The 21,257-nt window shown below is 44.5% G+C and overlaps 1 protein-coding gene across 1 annotated transcript; it reads right to left on the minus strand.

Moving 5' to 3' along the window:
- Window positions 1-7,170: 7,170 nt before the first annotated feature.
- LOC140065226 (uncharacterized) lies at window positions 7,171-20,252 on the minus strand. Its single transcript, XM_072112828.1, has 6 exons — window positions 20,165-20,252; window positions 14,006-14,260; window positions 13,451-13,474; window positions 13,100-13,368; window positions 11,094-11,182; window positions 7,171-8,084 (listed from the first exon to the last, which is right to left on the minus strand). Exons 1-5 carry the CDS (start codon window positions 20,250-20,252, stop codon window positions 11,099-11,101), a joined length of 720 nt encoding a protein of 239 aa, XP_071968929.1. The 3' UTR covers window positions 7,171-8,084; window positions 11,094-11,098.
- Window positions 20,253-21,257: the final 1,005 nt, after the last annotated feature.

Genomic DNA, 21,257 nt, shown 5'->3' on the forward strand with positions numbered 1-21,257 from the left:
CATAATCAAAGGCCGAGAAGGATAAAAGATGCAACCTTGTGTTTAATGCATCGTAACTGGGGGGGGAACATCAGGATCCAACATCAAACGGACTGCAGCGTCCGTGCAGTAAGTGGAATAAAATGCAGTAAAAACACGGTGAGATTGGACGCACTATCCACACTGTCTTAAAGGGGTTGTCCACTTTCAGCAAATAATTGATATTGTTTGTGTAATGAAACGTTATCAAATTTTCCAATATACTTTGTGTCAATTCCTCATGGTTTCCTAGATCTCTGCTTGCTGTCCTGCTATAGAAAGCTTCTATGCTTACTTCCAGTGGATAGAAATGTGTCCATGGTCATGTGATGTCACAGAGTGTAATGCCTAAAGCAATATCAGAAGCAGACGCCACCTCCCTTATACTGGCCACACATACTAGATAATTATCTATCCCAGCTTAGGCTCACACTCTTAGCTCAGCAGATCTTGAATATAACCGGCAGGGTTAAGGCCTTTAGGCAGTGACATCCCTGAAATCCATCTTTAGAGGACCACATACATGTCTGATGGTTGACCAGTCTCGCTAAAATCATCAGTTGTGGTTCACTTGTACCTCTTCCAACTTTTTCCCAAGTTTCTAATCAGTGACCTGATGACTTAAAGGGCACCTACCACCACGAATCTACCTATAAAGGTAGATTGGGTGGTAGGTGGATGTATGGGACGTGAGGATAGCCCTTTTTAGAGCTAATCCTCACGTCCCCGCTAGCGTAGCATAAACTTTATTGCCCTAATATGTTAATTTAATTAAGCGGCTACCGGGGCGTGGAGTAGCCGGACACGAGGCTACACGGCGCGGCTACTCCACGCCCCAGTAGCTGCTTTCCCCCGCCTACCCTGTGATCTTCGGCGCGCAGCTCCTGGCAGCTGCGCGCCCTCGTCCGAGAAGCCGGAGTTCTGCGCATGCGCAGTAACTCCGGTCAAGATGCACGATCTCGGGAACGAGGCTGGAGTTACTGCGCATGCGCAGAACTCCGGCTTCTCGGACGAGGGCGCGCAGCTGCCAGGAGCTGCGCGCCGAAGATCACAGGGTAGGCGGGGGAAAGCAGCTACTGGGGCGTGGAGTAGCCGCGCCGTGTAGCCTCGTGTCCGGCTACTCCACGCCCCGGTAGCCGCTTAATTAAATTAACATATTAGGGCAATAAAGTTTATGCTACGCTAGCGGGGACGTGAGGATTAGCTCTAAAAAGGGCTATCCTCACGTCCCATACATCCACCTACCACCCGATCTACCTTTATAGGTAGATTCGTGGTGGTAGGTTCCCTTTAAGGCTGTATCAGTAGCCTGGACACAAATACAGGCGGTCCCCTACTTAAGGACACCCGACTTACAGACGACCCCTAGTTAAAGACAGACCCCATCTCTGGTGACCAGGGCCGGTTCTAGACAAAGTGGGGCCCTGGGCAAAACTAAAAGTGGGGCCCCAAAATAAAACTATTTTATGACCAGTCACAGACAGCAAGAGGCTCCTTTAGTATGGTAAAACAAACTGTAATATGGGAGAATTTTATAGGAGATAGATAGATGACACACTCCAAAAAATTTGGGGAGGGGGACCGATATTTTCTGAAAGCAGACCCTTGCCCCATTTTCAAAATTGCATCAAAGATTTTATAGACATAGGCGCCTTCATGCAATTTTGATTCAAATTGAAACATTTTATTAAAAATACTTAAAATTTGACTTTGATGGCAAAAAATTTGATCCAAACAGAAAATATTTACCTTCACGTCTCCTAAATGTAATAGATGGACATGTGTAGAGTTCACAAATGTGCCCTATTGATATGTTCACATGAATAAATCCACATAATATCACTAAAACTGTAATAACTAGATATCTGCTTTTCAGCTAGACATTTTTAGACAGTCACAACCTGCAAAATATATCAATAAAACAGAATAAAAAGTAAAGGCGCCATAAAACCTATAGAATTTTGAAAGCAGACAACCAGGCGATGCATTTGGCAATTAACATTCAAAATTTCCTCTAAAATATGTACAAATCCAGACACTTATATAAAGAAAATCTACTTTCCTAAAAAAGTAAGATGTGAGGAGAGCATACATACCCCACACCAATATATTCACCAAAATATGCAGCAAAGGGAACTGCAGACAATTCACACAGATGTATCATTGTCTGTTCCTTACATAATGGTGACCCAAATAAATAACTATATATCCATAAACCTCTCTAATTAGATAATAAAAGTCACGTTTAGATGTCGCCATTGTATTAGCCGCACAATAACAGAACCCTCCATGATGCATAAGAATGAGAGTGAGAATGTCATAACATAGGTGTAAATAATGGAGGATGATGGGAAATAAAAACTTTATACCAGGACATGTGTGTGTTTTTGGTGTTACATATAACTTTATGGACATGTTCTGGTCGCGGTGTAGTCACATTAAGCGAAGAGGATCGAATGTTCATCGTATCAGTCAATTTTCCCAACAAAAAATAACTATCACAAAATAAAAGGGAATAGGAGAGAAAGGGCCACATTTATCACTTTTGTGCGCCTAAGTGTAGTAGTTGCGCCTAAATTCTGGCGCACTGTTTTCCAGAATTATCACAAGCTACAACCATCTGTGATAAGTATATTTTCTGCCTCTTATTAATCACTTTACTTTAACACAGTTTAGGCGCAATTTTGGCGCAGTTTCGGCGTAATGTTAGATTCAGGCACTTACATGTGATCCTGCTACAAACTCCTCTCTGCTTCTCCCACAGCCCAGAATGGAGATAACACTCACAGCAGCACCCAGGTGTGTGACACCCAGCACCCAGTGACCTCCTCAGCAGGGGCTTCTCCTGGAGGGGATCCCCCAGTGCTGGTCTCCTGCTGCACCCCTGTAATTCTGCACAGTATCCCCCTCAGAAACACTGGTGATACTGTGCAGAATGACATGGGGGACACCTGTCAGTACTATGTGCAACATTCTGTAACGTTCTCTTCTCTCTTGCTTTGAGCTCAGGAGTTTGCAGAATGTTTTGTAAATAGAAGGTGATGAAGTGTAAATAGAGTCTGCAGCTCCTGTCTGCAGAGTATCTAATGACTGTATTATATGTACTAGTGTCTGCAGAGTATCTCATGTCTGTATGATCTGTTCTAGTGTCTGCAGTGTCTGGCTGAGCTTTGCTGCTAGAAATGAGCTGTTCTGCAAAGGGGCTCAGTGCTTTCTTCTCAGTTAACGCCAGCTCCGGGCTGGAGTGTTTTTGCGCCCGTTTTTGCGCCTAAATGAAAAGTCGCAAGTGATGAATATCATTAGGCGCAGCAAAACATCTGGATTGCTAGGATAAATGAGGGAAAGCTGGTTATTTTTGCTGCACAGCTAGCATTTAGTCACATTAGTCGCAAAAATGGCACAAAAAATGGTGCGCCTGAATGAAAAGGCGCAAAAACAACAGAAAAAAACGGTTGATACATGTGGCCCAAAGTGTGTTCTTAGATTTGCATAGAGAAGGGTTAAAAACATGAATATTAGTTGATATTATCCCTTCTCAAAATGTAGTACTAGTAACATATAAAGTGAATATTTCCATTATCTGTGAGGTGCAGCAGCTCCTGTGTGCAGCAAATTCTCCCGCAGCCTGATGGCTAAGAATCTGGAGATGGGGGAGACACTTCAGGGGGCTGTATCTCTGGTTCTGTGACACATAGAACCTGACTTCTTTTTTCCTATGAAAGAAGAGAGTCTCCTCTTTTATATGAATCAAAATTTGTGTTTGTAAAATGCAGAAAAACGGAGATATTAACTGTTAAACTGCCGTCAGAAGTGATATTTATATATAAAAATGGCACCTGATATTCTCACTTTAAACCTGAATATCTCTGGATCCAGAGCACCTAGAAACAAAATTCAAGATTCATTTGAAAGAAGAGATTCTCCCCTTTCTCCATGGGGGCCCTGGGCAATTGCCACCTTTGCCTACCCATAGCGCCGGCCCTGCTGGTGACCTCTCTGGATGTTACTATAGTCCCAGACTGCAATGATCAGCTGTAAGGTGTCTGTAATGAAGCTTTATTCATAATCCTTGGTCTCATTACAGCAAAAAATTTTGAAACTCCAATTGTCACTGGGGCAAAACTTTTTTTGTCTGGATCTACAATTATAAAATCTACAGTTCCGACTTACATACAAATTCAACTTTAGAACAAACCTATCTTGTATGTAACTCGGGGACTACCTGTACAGGAAAGCGGACGCTGGTAAATCCATCTGCTTGAGACTGGCATATGGAGTTGATGGATCAGTCCCTTGGATTGGGAGACCTTTTTGTAAAGAAGAGGAGGATGTGTCGCTATCTGTGTCCAGAATGAGGTGGAAGTCATAATTAACCATTCGAAGAACATCTCCACTAAATTATGGAGCACTACCATTATCTCATGCTAAATAATAAAGTGTCTAATAAAGTGTCTAAAACTGTCCACAACTCTTCATAATTGGGGATCAAGGTGTTTTGAACAGTTTCTGGAGTAATCGGTGCAGTCACCCCACATCATGTCATTAGGCTTCTTCAAAGTCATACTTAAAGTTAAGGGGGCTGCCTTAAAAGGAACCAAAAAGAGGCATTATTTTCATTGTCCCATCCTGGAAAACGTATTTGCATATTTCCCAAAATTCCCTAGCGGAGAATCAATGGCTATAAGTCTCCACACACCTGCAAGGCGGCAAAGTCTCCGTAAAGAGAACTCTGTATATGACTCTTCCTTTCCCAGGTGGAAAGGGGTTATCCGAGTCCTGACTTGTTCCTCTGAGATTAGAGAGACACTCGCCTTCCCTGCACATGGCTGGGGGGTTTCCCGCACGCACAGAAGTATCGCTTCTAGGCTTTATTTTTAAAAATCTTTTATTGAAATAAAATTTATTTTATATTTTATATATAGTTTCAACTGACTATAGAAAAATATACCCCATTGCCTACTTGTAACCTCACAGATCAGGGCATTGACTCCAAAGGCAGTAGGCTTCAACCTGAAAATTGTGGTGGAACTAGGTTCTTCCCTGGTGGTGCAGGCCACGGGACATGAGCCCACAAATCCCCTTTGTATTGGGAATAGCTAGGACTGGAAGGATCTTACCCAATACTATACTATATTCTTACCATTTCTTCTGTTTCACTTTCAGAAATTCACCAGGAACCTAAAACGGTCCCAGATGTGCGGCCAAAAACCTCTGTCCAGTTCTCCTGCAGCATCAAAGGAAAATGTGATGTTGACATCATATCTGTAGAAAGTAGCCATGTAATCTTGATGAAGCGGAACTCATCTACTTACTTCACCTCCGACGAGGACATTGACTTTTCAGGAAATTTAAAGTATTTCACAATTACGGTCAAAAATGTGAATAAAACGGAGGCTTATTTCTGTGGAGCAAGTGTGCAGATTAATGGGAAGTATTCCCATCTGAAGTCTCCTGGGTCCATGATAGTTGTTAATGAAGGTAATTATGGCTTATTTTGGTAACGTATGTAACACAGTTGGACGTCCTTATGGATGGCTATAGTGAACAGGAAATATAAATGATTACCATATATACTCGAGTATAAGCCTAGTTTTTCAGCACAAAAAATGTGCTGAAAACCCAAACTCGGCTTATACTCGAGTAAAAAAATATATATAGGTTTTACCAGGTTTTGTGGTAAAATTAGGGGCCTTGGCTTATACTTGGGTCGGCTTATACTCGAGTGTATACAGTAATTATTATCCCCCTCTTTGTCAGGTATTTGTCACGGGTGCTCCTGCGACTCGCAGTGCACCAGTGTGCCTCCCTGTGCCCCCGGAGCCAGCCTGCAGTCTCACTCACCTTCGCCGCACTCCAGCGTTCACGTACCCGTCTCCTAGGGCACACGCACGGTGGCTCAGTAACATTTAAGGGGCCAGTGCGCCGATAATTGCTGCTGACTGGCCGCCTGCCCTGATAAATTCCGTTCCTGACTCCGATCCTCCGCTGCATGCCTTGACCTTTTGCCTTGCTCCTGACTCCGATCCTGTGCCACCTGTTCTGACCTCCTGCCTGACGATTCTGTACTTCGCCTTGGCCGCCGACGCCTGTGGAGAGACCTGGTGGTACCCCGCCGAAGCAAGTCCAACCTGCTGTGTGGCTGGCTCTGGTGAAAACCGGGTGCCACTTGTAGGTAGTTGCTGGTGACCATCCAGCCCGTCTCCCGGCAGGAGGCCCACGTGGTCGGCAGCCATCTTGGAGTGTGTGTGCAGCTCTGCACAGGAGCTCAGGGGTTAAGGCAGCCGTTCCCAGAAGGGCCAACTGGGCCGCTGATCACTGGGCATGGCATTTTAGTAAATACAAGATCTATTGACCCTTAAAGTCCTCTGCAGGATATTCTGAAGACTGATTTTGTATTGATGTGACTTGCTTTTGTTTTGCAGGTTCTAACCTGAGTGTGAGCGTGCAACTGTTCATCCTGACTCTCCTCTCCCTGGTGTCTATCACTGTGAGTAGTGTTACTATAATACATTAGGGCAGATTTACTTACCTGGTTCAGTCGCGATCCAGCGGCGGGTTCTCCGACGCTGATTCGGGTCCGGCCAGGATTCACTAAGGTCCGTGCGCCGATATCCACTAGGTGTCGCTGCTGCGCCGAGGTCCGCTGGAGTTCACCGGAGTTCACCTTCTATTTCTTGGTGCAGGTAAGTGCGTGTCAAGCGACACTTTTTTTTTTTTTAAATACTGCAATTTTTTACCGAATCCGTCGGTTTTCAGACGGCCACACCCCCTATTTCCGTTGCCTGCTTGTCGTCGGCGAAGCGCCACAATCCGATCGCGTGCGCAAAAAACCCGGGGCAATTTGGCGCAAATCGGAAAAATTCGGGAAACTCGTCGAAAAAAAAACGATTCGGGTCCTTAGTAAATGACCCCCAATATGTTATGACATGATAGAAGATATAAAGATATATAAGAATACCTGGAGGGAACCATGTGACCTGTACTCAGCCAATGGCATTGTGTGCAATATAGAAAATTCTAAATAGATGCATTGAAACAGCAGTAAAAAAAGAATTGTCAAATGAAAATAAATTTTTAAAAAAATTTTTTATTGAACAATTTAAAAAAAATCAAATAAATATAGATGACGTACCTTTTTGAAAAATAAATTAAGGTTAATTTATTTTTTTTCCAGTGTTCACCTACAGATGTTAATAAATTAACTCAAAATTTAGCATAAAAAAAAAAAAAAAAAACTTTTATAGCCACATTATAGAAAATCTACCATCAAAATCTATCCATGATAAACGAGGACTACTTACGCATAGATCAACTTTTCTAATTATGCTAGCTTCACAGGCTGTTACACGGTCTTCCCCTCTTCCCTCAGCACTTCCAGCCTCCCTCTACCTGATGTAATCTCACTGCAGCAGAGAAAGTTTCAGCACACAGAAGAAGGGGAAGTGCTCCTGCACAGTGTAACAACCTGTGAATCTCCAGGATCCCTTCAGACTTATTAGCATAATTTTAAAAGTTGCTTCTAGAAGTTAGAAGGCCATGGATAACATATCTTACCACAGTCCCGGTGCCTGGATCTATGAGTAAGTGCTGCTGGTTTATTATGATGGATTTTGATGGTAAATTTCTTTTAATAAGAACAAAAGGTCAAGAACAACCAAATCCTTCACAGGGGGAACAGAAATAGTATTGAAATTACAGTTCATCAAACCTAAGGTCCCAATATATTAGTTAGAAAAGTAGTAAAAAAAATATTTAAAAGTTGGAAACAAAACAATTCCTTTACATTTCATGATTTTAAAAGCCAATATGAAACAGACATAAAACACAAAAAAAATTCCAATAGTTAAAATTATAGTAAACAAGTAAATAAGTAGTAAAAAAAAGAAAAAAAAAAATATTTTTACTTCCTTATTTGTACCCTGTCACATAGTAAAAAAGAAGTTAGTAAATATTTTAATTTCCTCCATTCTACTTAAAAAATTACATTTCAGGCTTTTAATTGATGCAGAAGTTTCCTTCGGATTCCTTCATATTTTTTTGGCTCAGATATTTTGATATTGCAGGATCTAAAAAGATTAGAGAAAGAAAAATAACTTGTTATACAGTATTTATGTATTAAGAACTGTAGTGCCCCCTACTGTTGGCTTCATTACCTGGACCCTTCTCACTGACCCCTGTCACTATCTCTGCGGGAAGCAGCAACTTGAAAATTGACCTTGAATATGAGTGTTGAAATAATTCCATAACAGCGCCCTCCAGTGGTAGACATGGTAATTGCATTAAAATAGAACTAAATAAAATGTAACTGTTAAATACGTGTATTTTTATTCTTTTGTAGATTGGACTGTGACTTTACCACCCTGAAGACCCTAATTCTGAACCAAGGAGGTTTAAGAGGAATGTATTTTTTATCATGTCATGTAAAATTACGTCCCGTAATCTACTTCTACTTTTTTCCTCTTATTGCTACATTTTTGTCACAGGTTGATACATCAGTAATGAGACTGTATAGAGCCTGCTCTGCTTCAGGTCCATGTAAGGGGCGTGCGCTGCTTCAGGTCCATGTAAGGGGCGTGCGCTGCTTCCGGTCCATGTAAGGGGCGTGCGCTGCTTCCGGTCCATGTAAGGGGCATGCGCTGCTTCAGGTCCATGTAAGGGGGAATGCTCTGCTTCAGGTCCATGTAAGGGGCATGCTCTGCTTCAGGTCCATGTAAGGGCCGTGCGCTGCTTCAGGTCCATGTAAGGGGCATGCTCTGCTTCAGGTCCATGTAAGGGGCATGCTCTGCTTCAGGTCCATGTAAGGGGCCTGCTCTGCTTCAGGTCCATGTAAGGGGCATGCTCTGCTTCAGGTCCATGTAAGGGGCATGCTCTGCTTCAGGTCCATGTAAGGGGCTTGCTCTGCTTCAGGTCCATGTAAGGGGCTTGCTCTGCTTCAGGTCCATGTAAGGGGCATGCTCTGCTTCAGGTCCATGTAAGGGGCTTGCTCTGCTTCAGGTCCATGTAAGGGGCATGCTCTGCTTCAGGTCCATGTAAGGGGCTTGCTCTGCTTCAGGTCCATGTAAGGGGCATGCTCTGCTTCAGGTCCATGTAAGGGGCATGCTCTGCTTCAGGTCCATGTAAGGGGCGTGCTCTGCTTCAGGTCCATGTAAGGGGCGTGCGCTGCTTCCGGTCCATGTAAGGGGCATGCTCTGCTTCAGGTCCATGTAAGGGGCATGCTCTGCTTCAGGTCCATGTAAGGGGCATGCGCTTCTTCAGGTCCATGTAAGGGGCATGCTCTGCTTCAGGTCCATGTAAGGGGCATGCTCTGCTTCAGGTCCATGTAAGGGGCATGCTCTGCTTCAGGTCCATGTAAGGGGCATGCTCTGCTTCAGGTCCATGTAAGGGGCATGCGCTTCTTCAGGTACATGTAAGGGGCATGCGCTGCTTCAGGTCCATGTAAGGGGCTTGCTCTGCTTCAGGTCCATGTAAGGGGCTTGCTCTGCTTCAGGTCCATGTACGGGGCGTGCTCTGCTTCAGGTCCATGTAAGGGGCATGCTCTGCTTCAGGTCCATGTAAGGGGCGTGCTCTGCTTCAGGTCCATGTAAGGGGCGTGCTCTGCTTCAGGTCCATGTAAGGGGCATGCTCTGCTTCAGGTCCATGTAAGGGGCATGCTCTGCTTCAGGTCCATGTAAGGGGCATGCTCTGCTTCAGGTCCATGTAAGGGGCATGCGCTTCTTCAGGTACATGTAAGGGGCATGCGCTGCTTCAGGTCCATGTAAGGGGCGTGCTCTGCTTCAGGTCCATGTAAGGGGCGTGCTCTGCTTCAGGTCCATGTACGGGGCGTGCTCTGCTTCAGGTCCATGTAAGGGGCATGCTCTGCTTCAGGTCCATGTAAGGGGCATGCTCTGCTTCAGGTCCATGTAAGGGGCATGCTCTGCTTCAGGTCCATGTAAGGGGCATGCTCTGCTTCAGGTCCATGTAAGGGGCATGCTCTGCTTCAGGTCCATGTAAGGGGCATGCGCTTCTTCAGGTCCATGTAAGGGGCATGCGCTGCTTCAGGTCCATGTAAGGGGCATATGATCAGGCATTACAGACTGTCTCGTCTCCCTTCTGCTTCCTCAACCCTTGTGCAGGGAACACTGACAGCTGTATTCTCAGTGCTGAGTGAGCAGCGCGGAGGCCGAGACAATGTAACAACCTGTAAAGCAAAATCAGAGGGTAGCCCCTCAGGTTCATTAGCAAAAACTAATTGCAAACTAACCCACCCTAAATAAACATATCTTTGAAAATAACTATTATACTGCAATATAACTATCCCTATATTGTTCCTCTCCATGCCTTAAAAATTCCAGCATCTGTTTATAAAGTTGACTCACCATGTAGGCGTATTTATGCATATGCAGCTTCCTGATTAACAGGCTTAACATCTCTAAAGCCAAGTAAACGCAGCTCTACTAACTCATTCACATATGCTGGCTGTGTGACTGCGGAAGATAATTCCTGAGGGGATTGAGAGAGACAATGGCTAAAGAGAAATGAGCTCACCCTCCCACAGGAATTCTCTTCAGCTAGGCCGATGAGACAGCTCAGAGAAAAGACGAAGATGAGACTTAAACTTGGCCTATTGCAACAATGTTGAATAAAATATACAAATGGACAGTCGAACTTTTCAGGCATGGAGCAGAACGATATAGGGATAGTTGTGCTGCTTTATAATTGCCGTTTTCAAAGATATGTTTAGTTAGTATGGGTTAGTTTACGTGACAGGATTCCTGTTACAGTCTTTAACAGAGCTGCAGTTGGTGGCTATGCTGCATGTGTTCTCAACTGACTAGACATATTTTCCCTTACCTTAAAACACTAAAAACTTTTTTTTTTTTTTTTTAGAAAAGTCACAATAAAATGTGTTTTTTTTTAGCATGTTAACAATGTCTGGATGAAATCAAAATCTTCATGGTTGCTTTTAGGAGATAAGGAACACGCAGGGTAATATTTCCACTTGGCAGTAGGAGGGCCTAAGGTTCCACAGTCCAACCCTGAACATATGACAACAGGGAAAATAGCTCAAATGCATTATAACAAGTATATATACTCACCAGATCTAATAAAATGTAACCAAACAAGAGGCCAATGCCACGACAAACGTCAATCCCAAATGACCAACAAAACTGCTAACTCCATGATTCTAAGAAAGACAAAATGTTATTGAACAAATCCATGATAATGTATCACTGTAGCTTGGATGGGGATTCCATATCAGAAAAGTACTTTCCCACCAAATAGGAGCTTAACAAAACTTAAGAAGCGGCATACAGGTCCCAACTTACATTTGAATGGGAGGTGGAGCCAACCTGGACTCTTTTTATTTTTCCAGGAGTCCCAGGTCAGTCACATAGACTTTCTCTATAGTGTGTTTACCCTTGTGTAACACATAATAGGGAAGTATAGGGTTTTTTGTTATATTTCCCACCCAAGCACTTCAAAGGAAACCTACAATCATGAATCTACCTAGGTAGGGTACATTCACACAACCATATGCCGGGCGGGCATATCGCTGTACGCTGGAGAGGAGGTGACCCCTACATAGAGAACAGCGGCGCACTGCCGCACACACGTGTACAGCCGTCGGGCCGCCATTGCCGTCTATGGGGACGTATATGCGGCCGCATATACATCCCCCCAGACGGCTGTCTGAATGTACCCTAAGGTAGGTTCCTACTAACATCCTAAGACCTGATTTATCTTTCCCTAATCCTTTATACTTCCTAACCTGGTATAAACTTTATCCAACTCATATGCAAATTGTCAATGGAGGCTACTGGGGTGTGGGCTAGCAGGTCTGGGCTGTGGTAGCACAGGCTACTCCATGCTTCAATTGCCTATGCTGCCTGACCTCCTTCCGCATCCTCAGTGCCCTCCTTCACGCGGCCTGCTTTTTTGAGCTCTGCACACGCAGAGCTGCCCATCAGTGCTGACCGCTGCTACGATAGCTGCACATGTGCTATGCCACCGGCACTGAGCAGGGGATACTCTGCACGCACAGAGCTCGAAGGAGCCGGTGGCCTGAAGGAGGGCGCTGAGGATGCGGGAGGAGGTGGGACAGCACAGGCTATTGAGGTGTGGAGTAGCCTTTACTCCCACAGTAACCTGTCAGGCACCAGGGGTAGTGGATCCACTGGACCACCGCGGACGATGACATAAACCGACACCTAGGACCGGAGTCTAAGTGTCACACCCGCCGCCAAGCGAGTTGGACTTTTTGCGGCATGGTACCACCAAGACGCTCCGCAGGCCGGACTCTGTTTATGGTGGCGGCCAAGGCGTAGTACAGAATTGTAAGGCAAGATCATAGTCAGGGACAGGCAGGAGGTCAAGACAGGCAGCACAGGATCGCAGTCGGGGACGTAGCGGTAGGTCAGGACAGGCAGCACACAATCAGAGTCAATAACGGAACCGTGGTCACAACAGGAAATTGCAGAGTAAACAAAGGGCATCAGGAAAAAGCTTTCCCAATGGCTATAAAGCACAAAGATCTGGCGGGGTGTGCCGGGAGAGACCTCGGAATGGCAGGCACCAATCAACGGTGCGCTGGCCCTCTGAATCTTCGGGAGGTGATGCTTGCACACCCTAGGAGATGGGGACACACGAAGACAACAGCCGGAGCAGGAACGGGTGAAGCTGCGGGAGCGCTGGAGCATGGGTGAGTCCACGACCCTAGACTTAGGTCCTGGGAGCACCCGTGACACACTCTCTGCCAAAAATGTGCAGATCAGTTAGATAAAGTATAGAGCACGTTAGGAAGCTTCGTGAGCCAAAAATGTTCTAAATAAAATTGTCACTGGGACCAAAATATACTTTGTATGTCAGTCGGAAGATGTATATTTAGTAGGTGTAACTCCAGACCAAACCTATAGAACCTATCCCGTAGGTAACTTGATGACTGCCTGTTCCGATATTGGCAAAAACATACACATTTGGTGCCGATGTAAACGTGAGAGCGAGGGGGATTATACTCTGCTATAAAGTAAATGTAAAAAAATAATAATTTTAAATTTTAAAAGGGAAACGTTATAAAATTTACAGAAACAGAGATTTTACTTACTATGATAAGAAATGTAAGGTTTCCTCTTAACTCATTTGGGAAGCCGCCTACCGTTCCTCTGCATTGATAGAAATCCTGGTCGTCGTTTCGCAGATTATTTAGTGTTATTTCGAGATTCCGAATAGTTCCGGAGATCTGTAAGCGGCTGCGGTGCCGCGTGACGTTTATCCACATTGATGCAATCTGCTGGCTGCCATTCACTAGATACATGGTGGTATTAGACTTCTCCGGAGGGGGGCAGTATATCTCGTTGGATCCCTTAGGTCTTCCTAATACAGAATGAAGGTTTTTAATAAAATAACATACAATATAAAATACAAGATTCCTTAAAATCTCCATTTAATGACAAACCTGAAGTCTTCAATCCATTCGTTTCTAAAGAAAGGAGAAATTACAAATTTATTCTTTACAAAACTCAATCTTTCTCTAAAATGGTCAATTACAAAAATAAATTGCTCATATATGCCGGGACATAGTATGTACTTGTGTTGGTCCACCTGACTAGATCGCTAAATGTATTACAGGAGTCGTTCTGGTCCAGAATTCCTTCGTAGATTTCCTTTAAAGGCCCATACACAGCACTATCATTGGGAATCTACTGAAGGGCTCTGGTTGGTGTTACCGAAGCCCCTCTGTAATGTAGCTTCACAGGCTGTTACACTCCGCTGATCCGTCAGCATTTCTCCCTTTGCTGGATGTAATCTAACTGCAGCAGAGGATGTTTCAGCACACAGTGGGAAGGGGAATGGAAACATTCTGGTAACGCCCCCCAGAGCCCTTTTGGCTCATTAGCATAATTTTAAAAGTTGACTGTAGAAGGCCATGGATTACCACAGTCACGGTGCCTGGATCTAGATGTAAGAGTCCCTGATGGATTTTGATGGCAGATTTCCTTTCAGTTCTTACCTGTCTTCTCCGTACAGACATACGATTCTTCTCCATCTGTAATCCAGGTGAAGTTTTCAGAATTGCCCAAAAACTTTAGTGTAAATGAATCCACACTTGATTGTACAATCAAACTAAAAAGTTTTTCCTCCCGCTGGTAAAATTGCATTTCTTTTATATCAATGTCATCTCTGACCGAGCAGGAAATTGTGGCGGACTGTCCAGATGTTTTGTGTATTTCTCTTGGTGTTTGGTTTATGTCCAAGTCGGGTGTCACTGCAAGAACAGCAAAAATAACAGTGAGAACTGTGTAATACCTCCATTCACCAGTGGTGGTGCTATAGGGAGATCATGCTGGATAGCTCAGAGATCAGCAAAAAAAACACTGCTATGAAAACATAACACCTGGTTTCTCATCAGCGAAACCATCAGTGAAACGGATCAGTGAAAATAAAAATACATGCCAATGAGCAATTCACTGAACCACGGACGTGAAAAACAGCCCCAATGTGAAAGAGCCCTACAGCTCATCAATGGAGTTCAAGGCTTCAGGATGTCAAGTGATCATCTTACTTATAAGTCACTGTTCAAATTTAAAGGGATTGTCCATATATGGAAGCACAGATAAGTTTACTTATAATAAGGGGTATTCCCATTTGGGCATCCACATATAATTTGATTCATTTGCCATAGATGTTATTAAAAAAATGTTCCTTTGTGAAGATAATTTCTCATAAATGTAGCCATGTTGTTCCTTAGAAATTAGATGGCTTCCTTGGATACGACCACCCCCACATGCTCTATCGTGTCCTGCCTGACCACCAGGATTCAGCCATCATTACCACAGGAAAGCTGTGGGACGTGCAGCAACTCCCAGACATTTCATATACAATAACCTTTAGTTTCTTTGTGCAATCCCTCCAGCAGAGGTGGTCGTATCCAAGGACACAGTCTTGTTTCTAAAGGACCATATGACTACATTTTTGAGAAATTATCTTCACACAGGTAAAAAATTTTTAATAACATCTAATTGAAGAAATGTATATATATGGCAGATTAATCAAACTGAATGTGAATGCCCAGGAGAGAATGCCCCTTTAAGCTTTATTATAATGCCAGTCATTTATATGGAAGAGGTTCTTCCTTAAATCTTTCTATATGGTCCTTTAAAGAAAACCTGCCATGTGATTTGATGCATTATGAAGCAAACATACCTTGAGACTGCTGTAGCTACATTGATGCAGGATCATATTTTGGTTGAGTGGTTTTGCTGAAAAGACTATTATAACATTCAGGACCTTGGGAAAGCTGGGTCAGGCTGGATGCCTACAGAAACACATTATGCACTGAGCTTTCATTTAGACATTGAGGTTAGTCAAGACATAATCAACCTGAGCTGGATCACTCATACACAACAGCTGGGGCAATTGGTGCGGCAATTGATTATTCTGCCTTCAGGCACAACCCAAGGATTACATCATCCTGTGGAGCGGTGAATAACTAATGTGCTAGGAGAAGCACTGGAGAAGCCAGAAAACAAGACCACCTCATTATCATTATTTTATAATTGTTTTCTTAGCAAAACCACTCAGCACAGAGATGAAACAAGATATGTTCCTGCATCAGTGTAGCTACAGCAGTCTCAAGGTGTGTTTGCTTCATAATGCATCAAATCAAATGGTAGATTTCCTTTAAGCAAAAGTTGCTTATGTTTGCCAAAAATGGAGTGTATTTTCACTCTTGGCCACAGGGTGGCAGACTTATCCCAGCAGAGGTTAGCTCTCAGTCCTTACTTTCGTTTTCACTTTTGTATCTTGGGTTTTATGTATTTTTTTTTGTTAGCTAATGTCTGTTGAAGCCAGATGCATACACATGAAGCATATTTTCCACAGGGGGCTGGCAGGCTATATACCACAGGGGGCTGGTGACTATATACTACAGGGGGCTGGCTGGCTATATACTACAGGGGGCTGGCTGGCTATATACTACAGGGGGCTGGCAGGCTATATACTACAGGGGGCTGGTGACTATATACTACAGGGGGCTGGCTGGCTATATACTACAGGGGGCTGGCTGGCTATATACTACAGGGGGCTGGCAGGCTATATACTACAGGGGGCTGGCAGGCTATATACTACAGGGGGCTGGCAGGCTATATACTACAGGGGGCTGGCAGGCTATATACTACAGGGGGATGGCAAGCTATATACTACAGGGGGCTGGCAGGCTATATACTACAGGGGGCTGGCAGGATATATACTACAGGGGGCTGGCAGGCTATATACTACAGGGGGCTGGCAGGCTATATACTACAGGGGGCTGGCAGGCTATATACTACAGGGGGCTGGCAGGCTATATACCACAGGGGGCTGGCAAGCTATATACTACAGGGGGCTGGCAGGCTATATACTACAGGGGGCTGGCAAGCTATATACTACAGGGGGCTGGCAGGCTATATACTACAGGGGGCTGGCAGGCTATATACTACAGGGGGCTGGCAGGATATATACTACAGGGGGCTGGCAGGCTATATACTACAGGGGGCTGGCAGGCTATATACTACAGGGGGCTGGCAGGCTATATACCACAGGGGCTGGCAGGCTATATACCACAGGGGGCTGGCTGGCTATACACTACAGGGGGCTGGCAGGCTATATACTACAGGGGGCTGGCAGGCTATATACTACAGGGGGCTGGCAGGCTATATACTACAGGGAGCTGGCAGGCTATATACCACCGGGGGCTGGCAGGCTATATACAACAGGGGGCTGGCTGGCTATACACTACAGGGGGCTGGCAGGCTATATACTACAGGGGGCTGGCAGGCTATATACTACAGGGGGCTGGCAGGCTATATACCACAGGGGCTGGCAGGCTATATACCACAGGGGGCTGGCAGGCTATATACTACAGGGGGCTGGCAGGCTATACACTACAGGGGGCTGGCAGGCTATGGCTATATACTACAGGGGGCTGGCAGGCTATATACTACAGGGGCTGGCAGGCTATATACCACAGGGGGCTGGCAGGCTATATACTACAGGGGCTGGCAGGCTATATACTACAGGGGCTGGCAGGCTATATACCACAGGGGGCTGGCAGGCTATATACTACAGGGGGCTGGCAGGCTATACACTACAGGGGGCTGGCAGGCTATATACTACAGGGGGCTGGCAGGCTATATACTACAGGGGGCTGGCAGGCTATATACTACAGGGGGCTGGCAGGCTATATACTACAGGGGGCTGGCAGGCTATATACTGGGAGGCTGTGACCAATGCATTTCCCACCCTCGGCTTCAATAGGTTTTCCCAGTTTTTTGTGTTAAAATTAGGGGTCTCGGCTTATATCCTGGTCGGCTTATACTTGAGTATATACGGTATTGCCCCGGGATTTTGGCGCACGCGATCGTATTGTGTCGCATCAACGCCGGCATGCACGCGACGGAAATGGGGGGGGGGCGTGGCTGAGCGAAAACCCGACAGATTCGGAAAAAACGCCGCATTTAAAACAATAAAAGTGTCGCTTGGGACGCACTTATCTTCACTTGGTCCGGCTCGGTGAAGTTGAGTGCGTTCAGATGTTTTTCAGCGCAGCAGCGCCACCTGGTGGACGGCAGAGGAACTACCTTGATGAATCCCGTCCGGACCCGAATCCACCGCAGAGAACGCGCCGCTGGATCGCGATCGGTCCGGGTAAGTAAATCTGCCCCATTGTATATCTCCTGTTCTCATATTCCCTATGTCCGTCTAGAGTGACCGTCATCTTGGGTTCATCAATGATCTTTCCTATTAGCTCCTTTTGCACGTTTGTCGGAACGAAGGACCAATCCGATACTGAAGGTTCCTATTGACTTCTGTTTGTCACCTGTAGATGGCAATAAGAGACAATTTCTTCCTTCTGAAAAGATACTGACAAATATCAAGGAACCAAGTCCGGAACGTGAGATCCACAAGATGAAGACTCGCCCTTCACAATGGAAAAGATTGGCTGACCATAACATCTTCAAAACGTGATGCCAATGCAGGGTCACCACACAGCTGTCCCCAAACTAGATTGGTCCTAATTTTCAGTAAAGTAAATTTGACTTGTTCTTCATAGAAATGCCTTTTGTAAAATTGCATAAAGTTGAAACCAATGCAAGAAACTAGTATTGATAATTGATAACTATGTATAAGTGTTATTTTTGGTTTTTGTTATACTATAAGCATTAATTTTTGAAAAAAAATATTTAAAAATTAATTTTATTTATTAAAAATAATTAATTTTTTTTAATGATTTAAAAAAAACAATATTAATAATGTAGTAAATTAAATAGGTTTGGTATTTTGTATGTGTATGTATGTAACACTGATGTTTTTGGGTGACAAAATAAAGATACTAGAGCCGCTGTCACCACAGATGTATGGAGTAAAGACGACCCATCCTCATCTAATGACAAATCTGAAACCTAATTTTGTGGGTTATTTTTACATAAATCCCCTTCTATAGGTCGGAGCTCAATCTGTTTTACATCTGAAAAATCTATGTCCAGTTAAAGCCAATCCTATAGACGCTGGTAGCAAAATCACCAGACCCTTCTACAAAACCCTGTGACTGCCCACAGAGGAAGTGATCACCACAACTTCCTATAAAACAGCAAGAAGTGGGAAGTCTGTGGGTGAACCACAAGTGTGACTTCTATTTCTGCCAAAATCCCTCAAGTCATGTTAATCGTTGATATGACCTTATGTGTGGGGGCATCTGGATTCCCTGGCATCTGAGTGGCTTGTAGTGCGGCCTAATGCCAGAGGTCTGTCACTGGTGGCATCGCCCACGCCCGCCAGGGCCAGTAGAAAGATGTAAGAAGATGGAGTGGCTGTAAATATAGCAAAGGGTTCCCCCTGGGGCACTCCCGGTGTGTGTATATAATCGGAACCCCGGGGAGATGGTGAAGGGGAGTCCCGTGTTGTTAGCGACAGCAGCCAGGGATCACACTTGTAGACAGAAATCTTGAGTTGTAACTTGGTCTCTTTCATGGCACACAGTCCAACGAAACTGCAGGTAACAGGCAGTAGACTTTCCTTTCTGCAGGCACACACAAGACGTTGGATCCGGAATGTGGTGATTCCACAAAGAGGTAGGAATTTGATAGCACCTCAGCCTTGACCTCTGTATCAGACGGCTATAAATAGAGACCAAGTTGGCCAGGATCAGAGCTCACATGACAGAGACAAAAGACCAAAGAAGAAACCTAGATTTCCCAACAGAGAGAATTTATAGACTTTCTGATCTGGGGTATTCCAGGCCACCGACCAATGACCAACCTGGTGGCTGCTGGATAGTTACATTTGAAAGATAACATAAATACACTCCAGTGGCGGGAATGATGCAATATAGAGGTAAATGTTACATTCAGACAGTAGATGACGGCTCAGATTGTGCAAACTGCAGAATTAGTAACGACCCGTCCAGCAGGACATTACATTGATAAAATAAATTCACTAGGGGGCACTTATTTATTTTTTTAGCATTTAGTGATGGGTGTTAGGAAATTGGTCAACAGAAAATGAAATATCCAATCCCACAAAAGAATCTATTAATACCACCTCAAATGGGGGCCAGTCAGGGAAATATGGGACTCGTGTCTATTACGACCTGTCTGTGGTTTAGAGTCGCCTATTGCCCTATAAGAGTGTAGTCCAAGGTGCACTTATTCTAAGCCATGTCCAAGGCTCCTGGCCTCTGTGTGGTGGTTCAGTCCGAGAAGTACAGTCAAACATGAGTGCGCATGCACTGGACCTTAAGTGCAACACAAGTGAAGCCACGTTGTACTTTCCCAGCTTTATTGATGAGTCTCCATGCCGTGGGAGCACTAGAGATGAGAATAATGATGCTCATGTTTGTTTTTTTGACCCAGCTCCAAGCAGAGCCACCATAGGGTGATGTGGGACACATAACAACCAGTCTCTATTTGACATACAGTATAATTGCGTTAGTGCTCCAAATGCCACTGACTTTTTTTAACTCTTCAAATTTTCCTTGACCAATGGACGTTTTTCACATCTGATTTGCATCAAAAATGGTTGGGACTTGGACACGCTCTACTTTTGAATGGATCAGTCACAAGTCCACGGGCTTTGATCCATCAAGGGCAGCCACGTGGCTAAAGTACCAACTCGCATGAGATGGTCCACCAACTGATCTTCACGCTCCCATATTTGCCATTAAAACATGGGGAACCACAACAGTCCATGAACCGCCTTCCATCTTTTTTCATTTCAACCATTTTTATTCAGCATAAAATAAATTAAAAAAAAATTTTCCTGCAAAATAAAAACTTAATCGTGATCTTTAAAACCGTTTTATTTACATTCATTGCTGTGCAAAGACATAAAGTCAATTAAACACATCACAATAATTCCTATGAAGACAACAAGCCAATGCCACGTTACCGCTTGGACTCTTACACAGTGATCGGGGGGCAGAGGTAAGTATGAGTTCTTTTTTTTTCATGGACCCAGCTATATATTAAAAAGTTTTATAATCCGGGACAACCCCCCCCCCAAATACAATATACAAAATTCACAATATAATAGAGTGTAAAAAAAAGTATTAGAAGGCTGGTGCTATATGTTGTGTCTGTGTGTGTGTGTATATATATACACTGTCCACCAAAAGACGAGTAAAATAATCTAGATGTGCGTAAAACCAGAAGTGCACAAGTTGGGTGTGTGAGGGTTTCGGCACCCTTAGGGTGATGCCACACAGGGCGTTTTTGGGCCGTTTTGTAGCATGTGTTTTCAAAACGCATCAGTTTTTTACAGTTTATCATGCTTTTGGCTGCTTTGAACCTATTTATCTTAATAGATAGGCAGGTTCAAAGCCGCCAAACGCGCACTAAACAGTAAAAACTGATGCGTTTTTAAACATACGGGAAACATGCTTTAAAAAAGCCAAAACCGGTCCAAAAACACCCGATGTGGCATCACCCTTGGTAAGCACGGGCATGTCCTCTGCAGGCATCCCTGCAGGCATCCCGCCACCACTAATACTTTTTATAATGACACATTGTAAGTGGCTTCAGTTTATAAAACTGATACATGACATACAGATACTGTATAGAATATGCGACCTCATAGGACAGTGGTGGCTAACCTATGGCACTGGTGCAGGAGGTGGCACTTGGAGCCCTTTCTGTGGGCAATCAGGCCATCACCAGAGATGAGTCCAGGTATCTTCCTGCAGTCCCAGACAGCCCAGGACTTGCTGTGCACAGAGCTATTTTAAAGTG

This window comes from Engystomops pustulosus, chromosome 6 (assembly GCF_040894005.1).
Source record: "Engystomops pustulosus chromosome 6, aEngPut4.maternal, whole genome shotgun sequence".
In the NCBI taxonomy this organism is placed as follows: domain Eukaryota; kingdom Metazoa; phylum Chordata; class Amphibia; order Anura; family Leptodactylidae; genus Engystomops; species Engystomops pustulosus.

Bases quoted from the DNA above. Each gene is read 5' to 3' on its own strand.
- LOC140065226 (XM_072112828.1), bottom strand. From the start codon at position 20,252: ATGGTTGAAATGAAAAAAGATGGAAGGCGGTTCATGGACTGTTGTGGT. The intron at 14,261-20,164 runs GTTGGTGGACCA...CTGTTCTTGCAG, and splicing joins ATATGGGAGCGTGAAGATCA to TGACACCCGACTTGGACATA. The intron at 13,475-14,005 runs GTAAGAACTGAA...TCCTTTCTTTAG, and splicing joins TGTCTGTACGGAGAAGACAG to AAACGAATGGATTGAAGACT.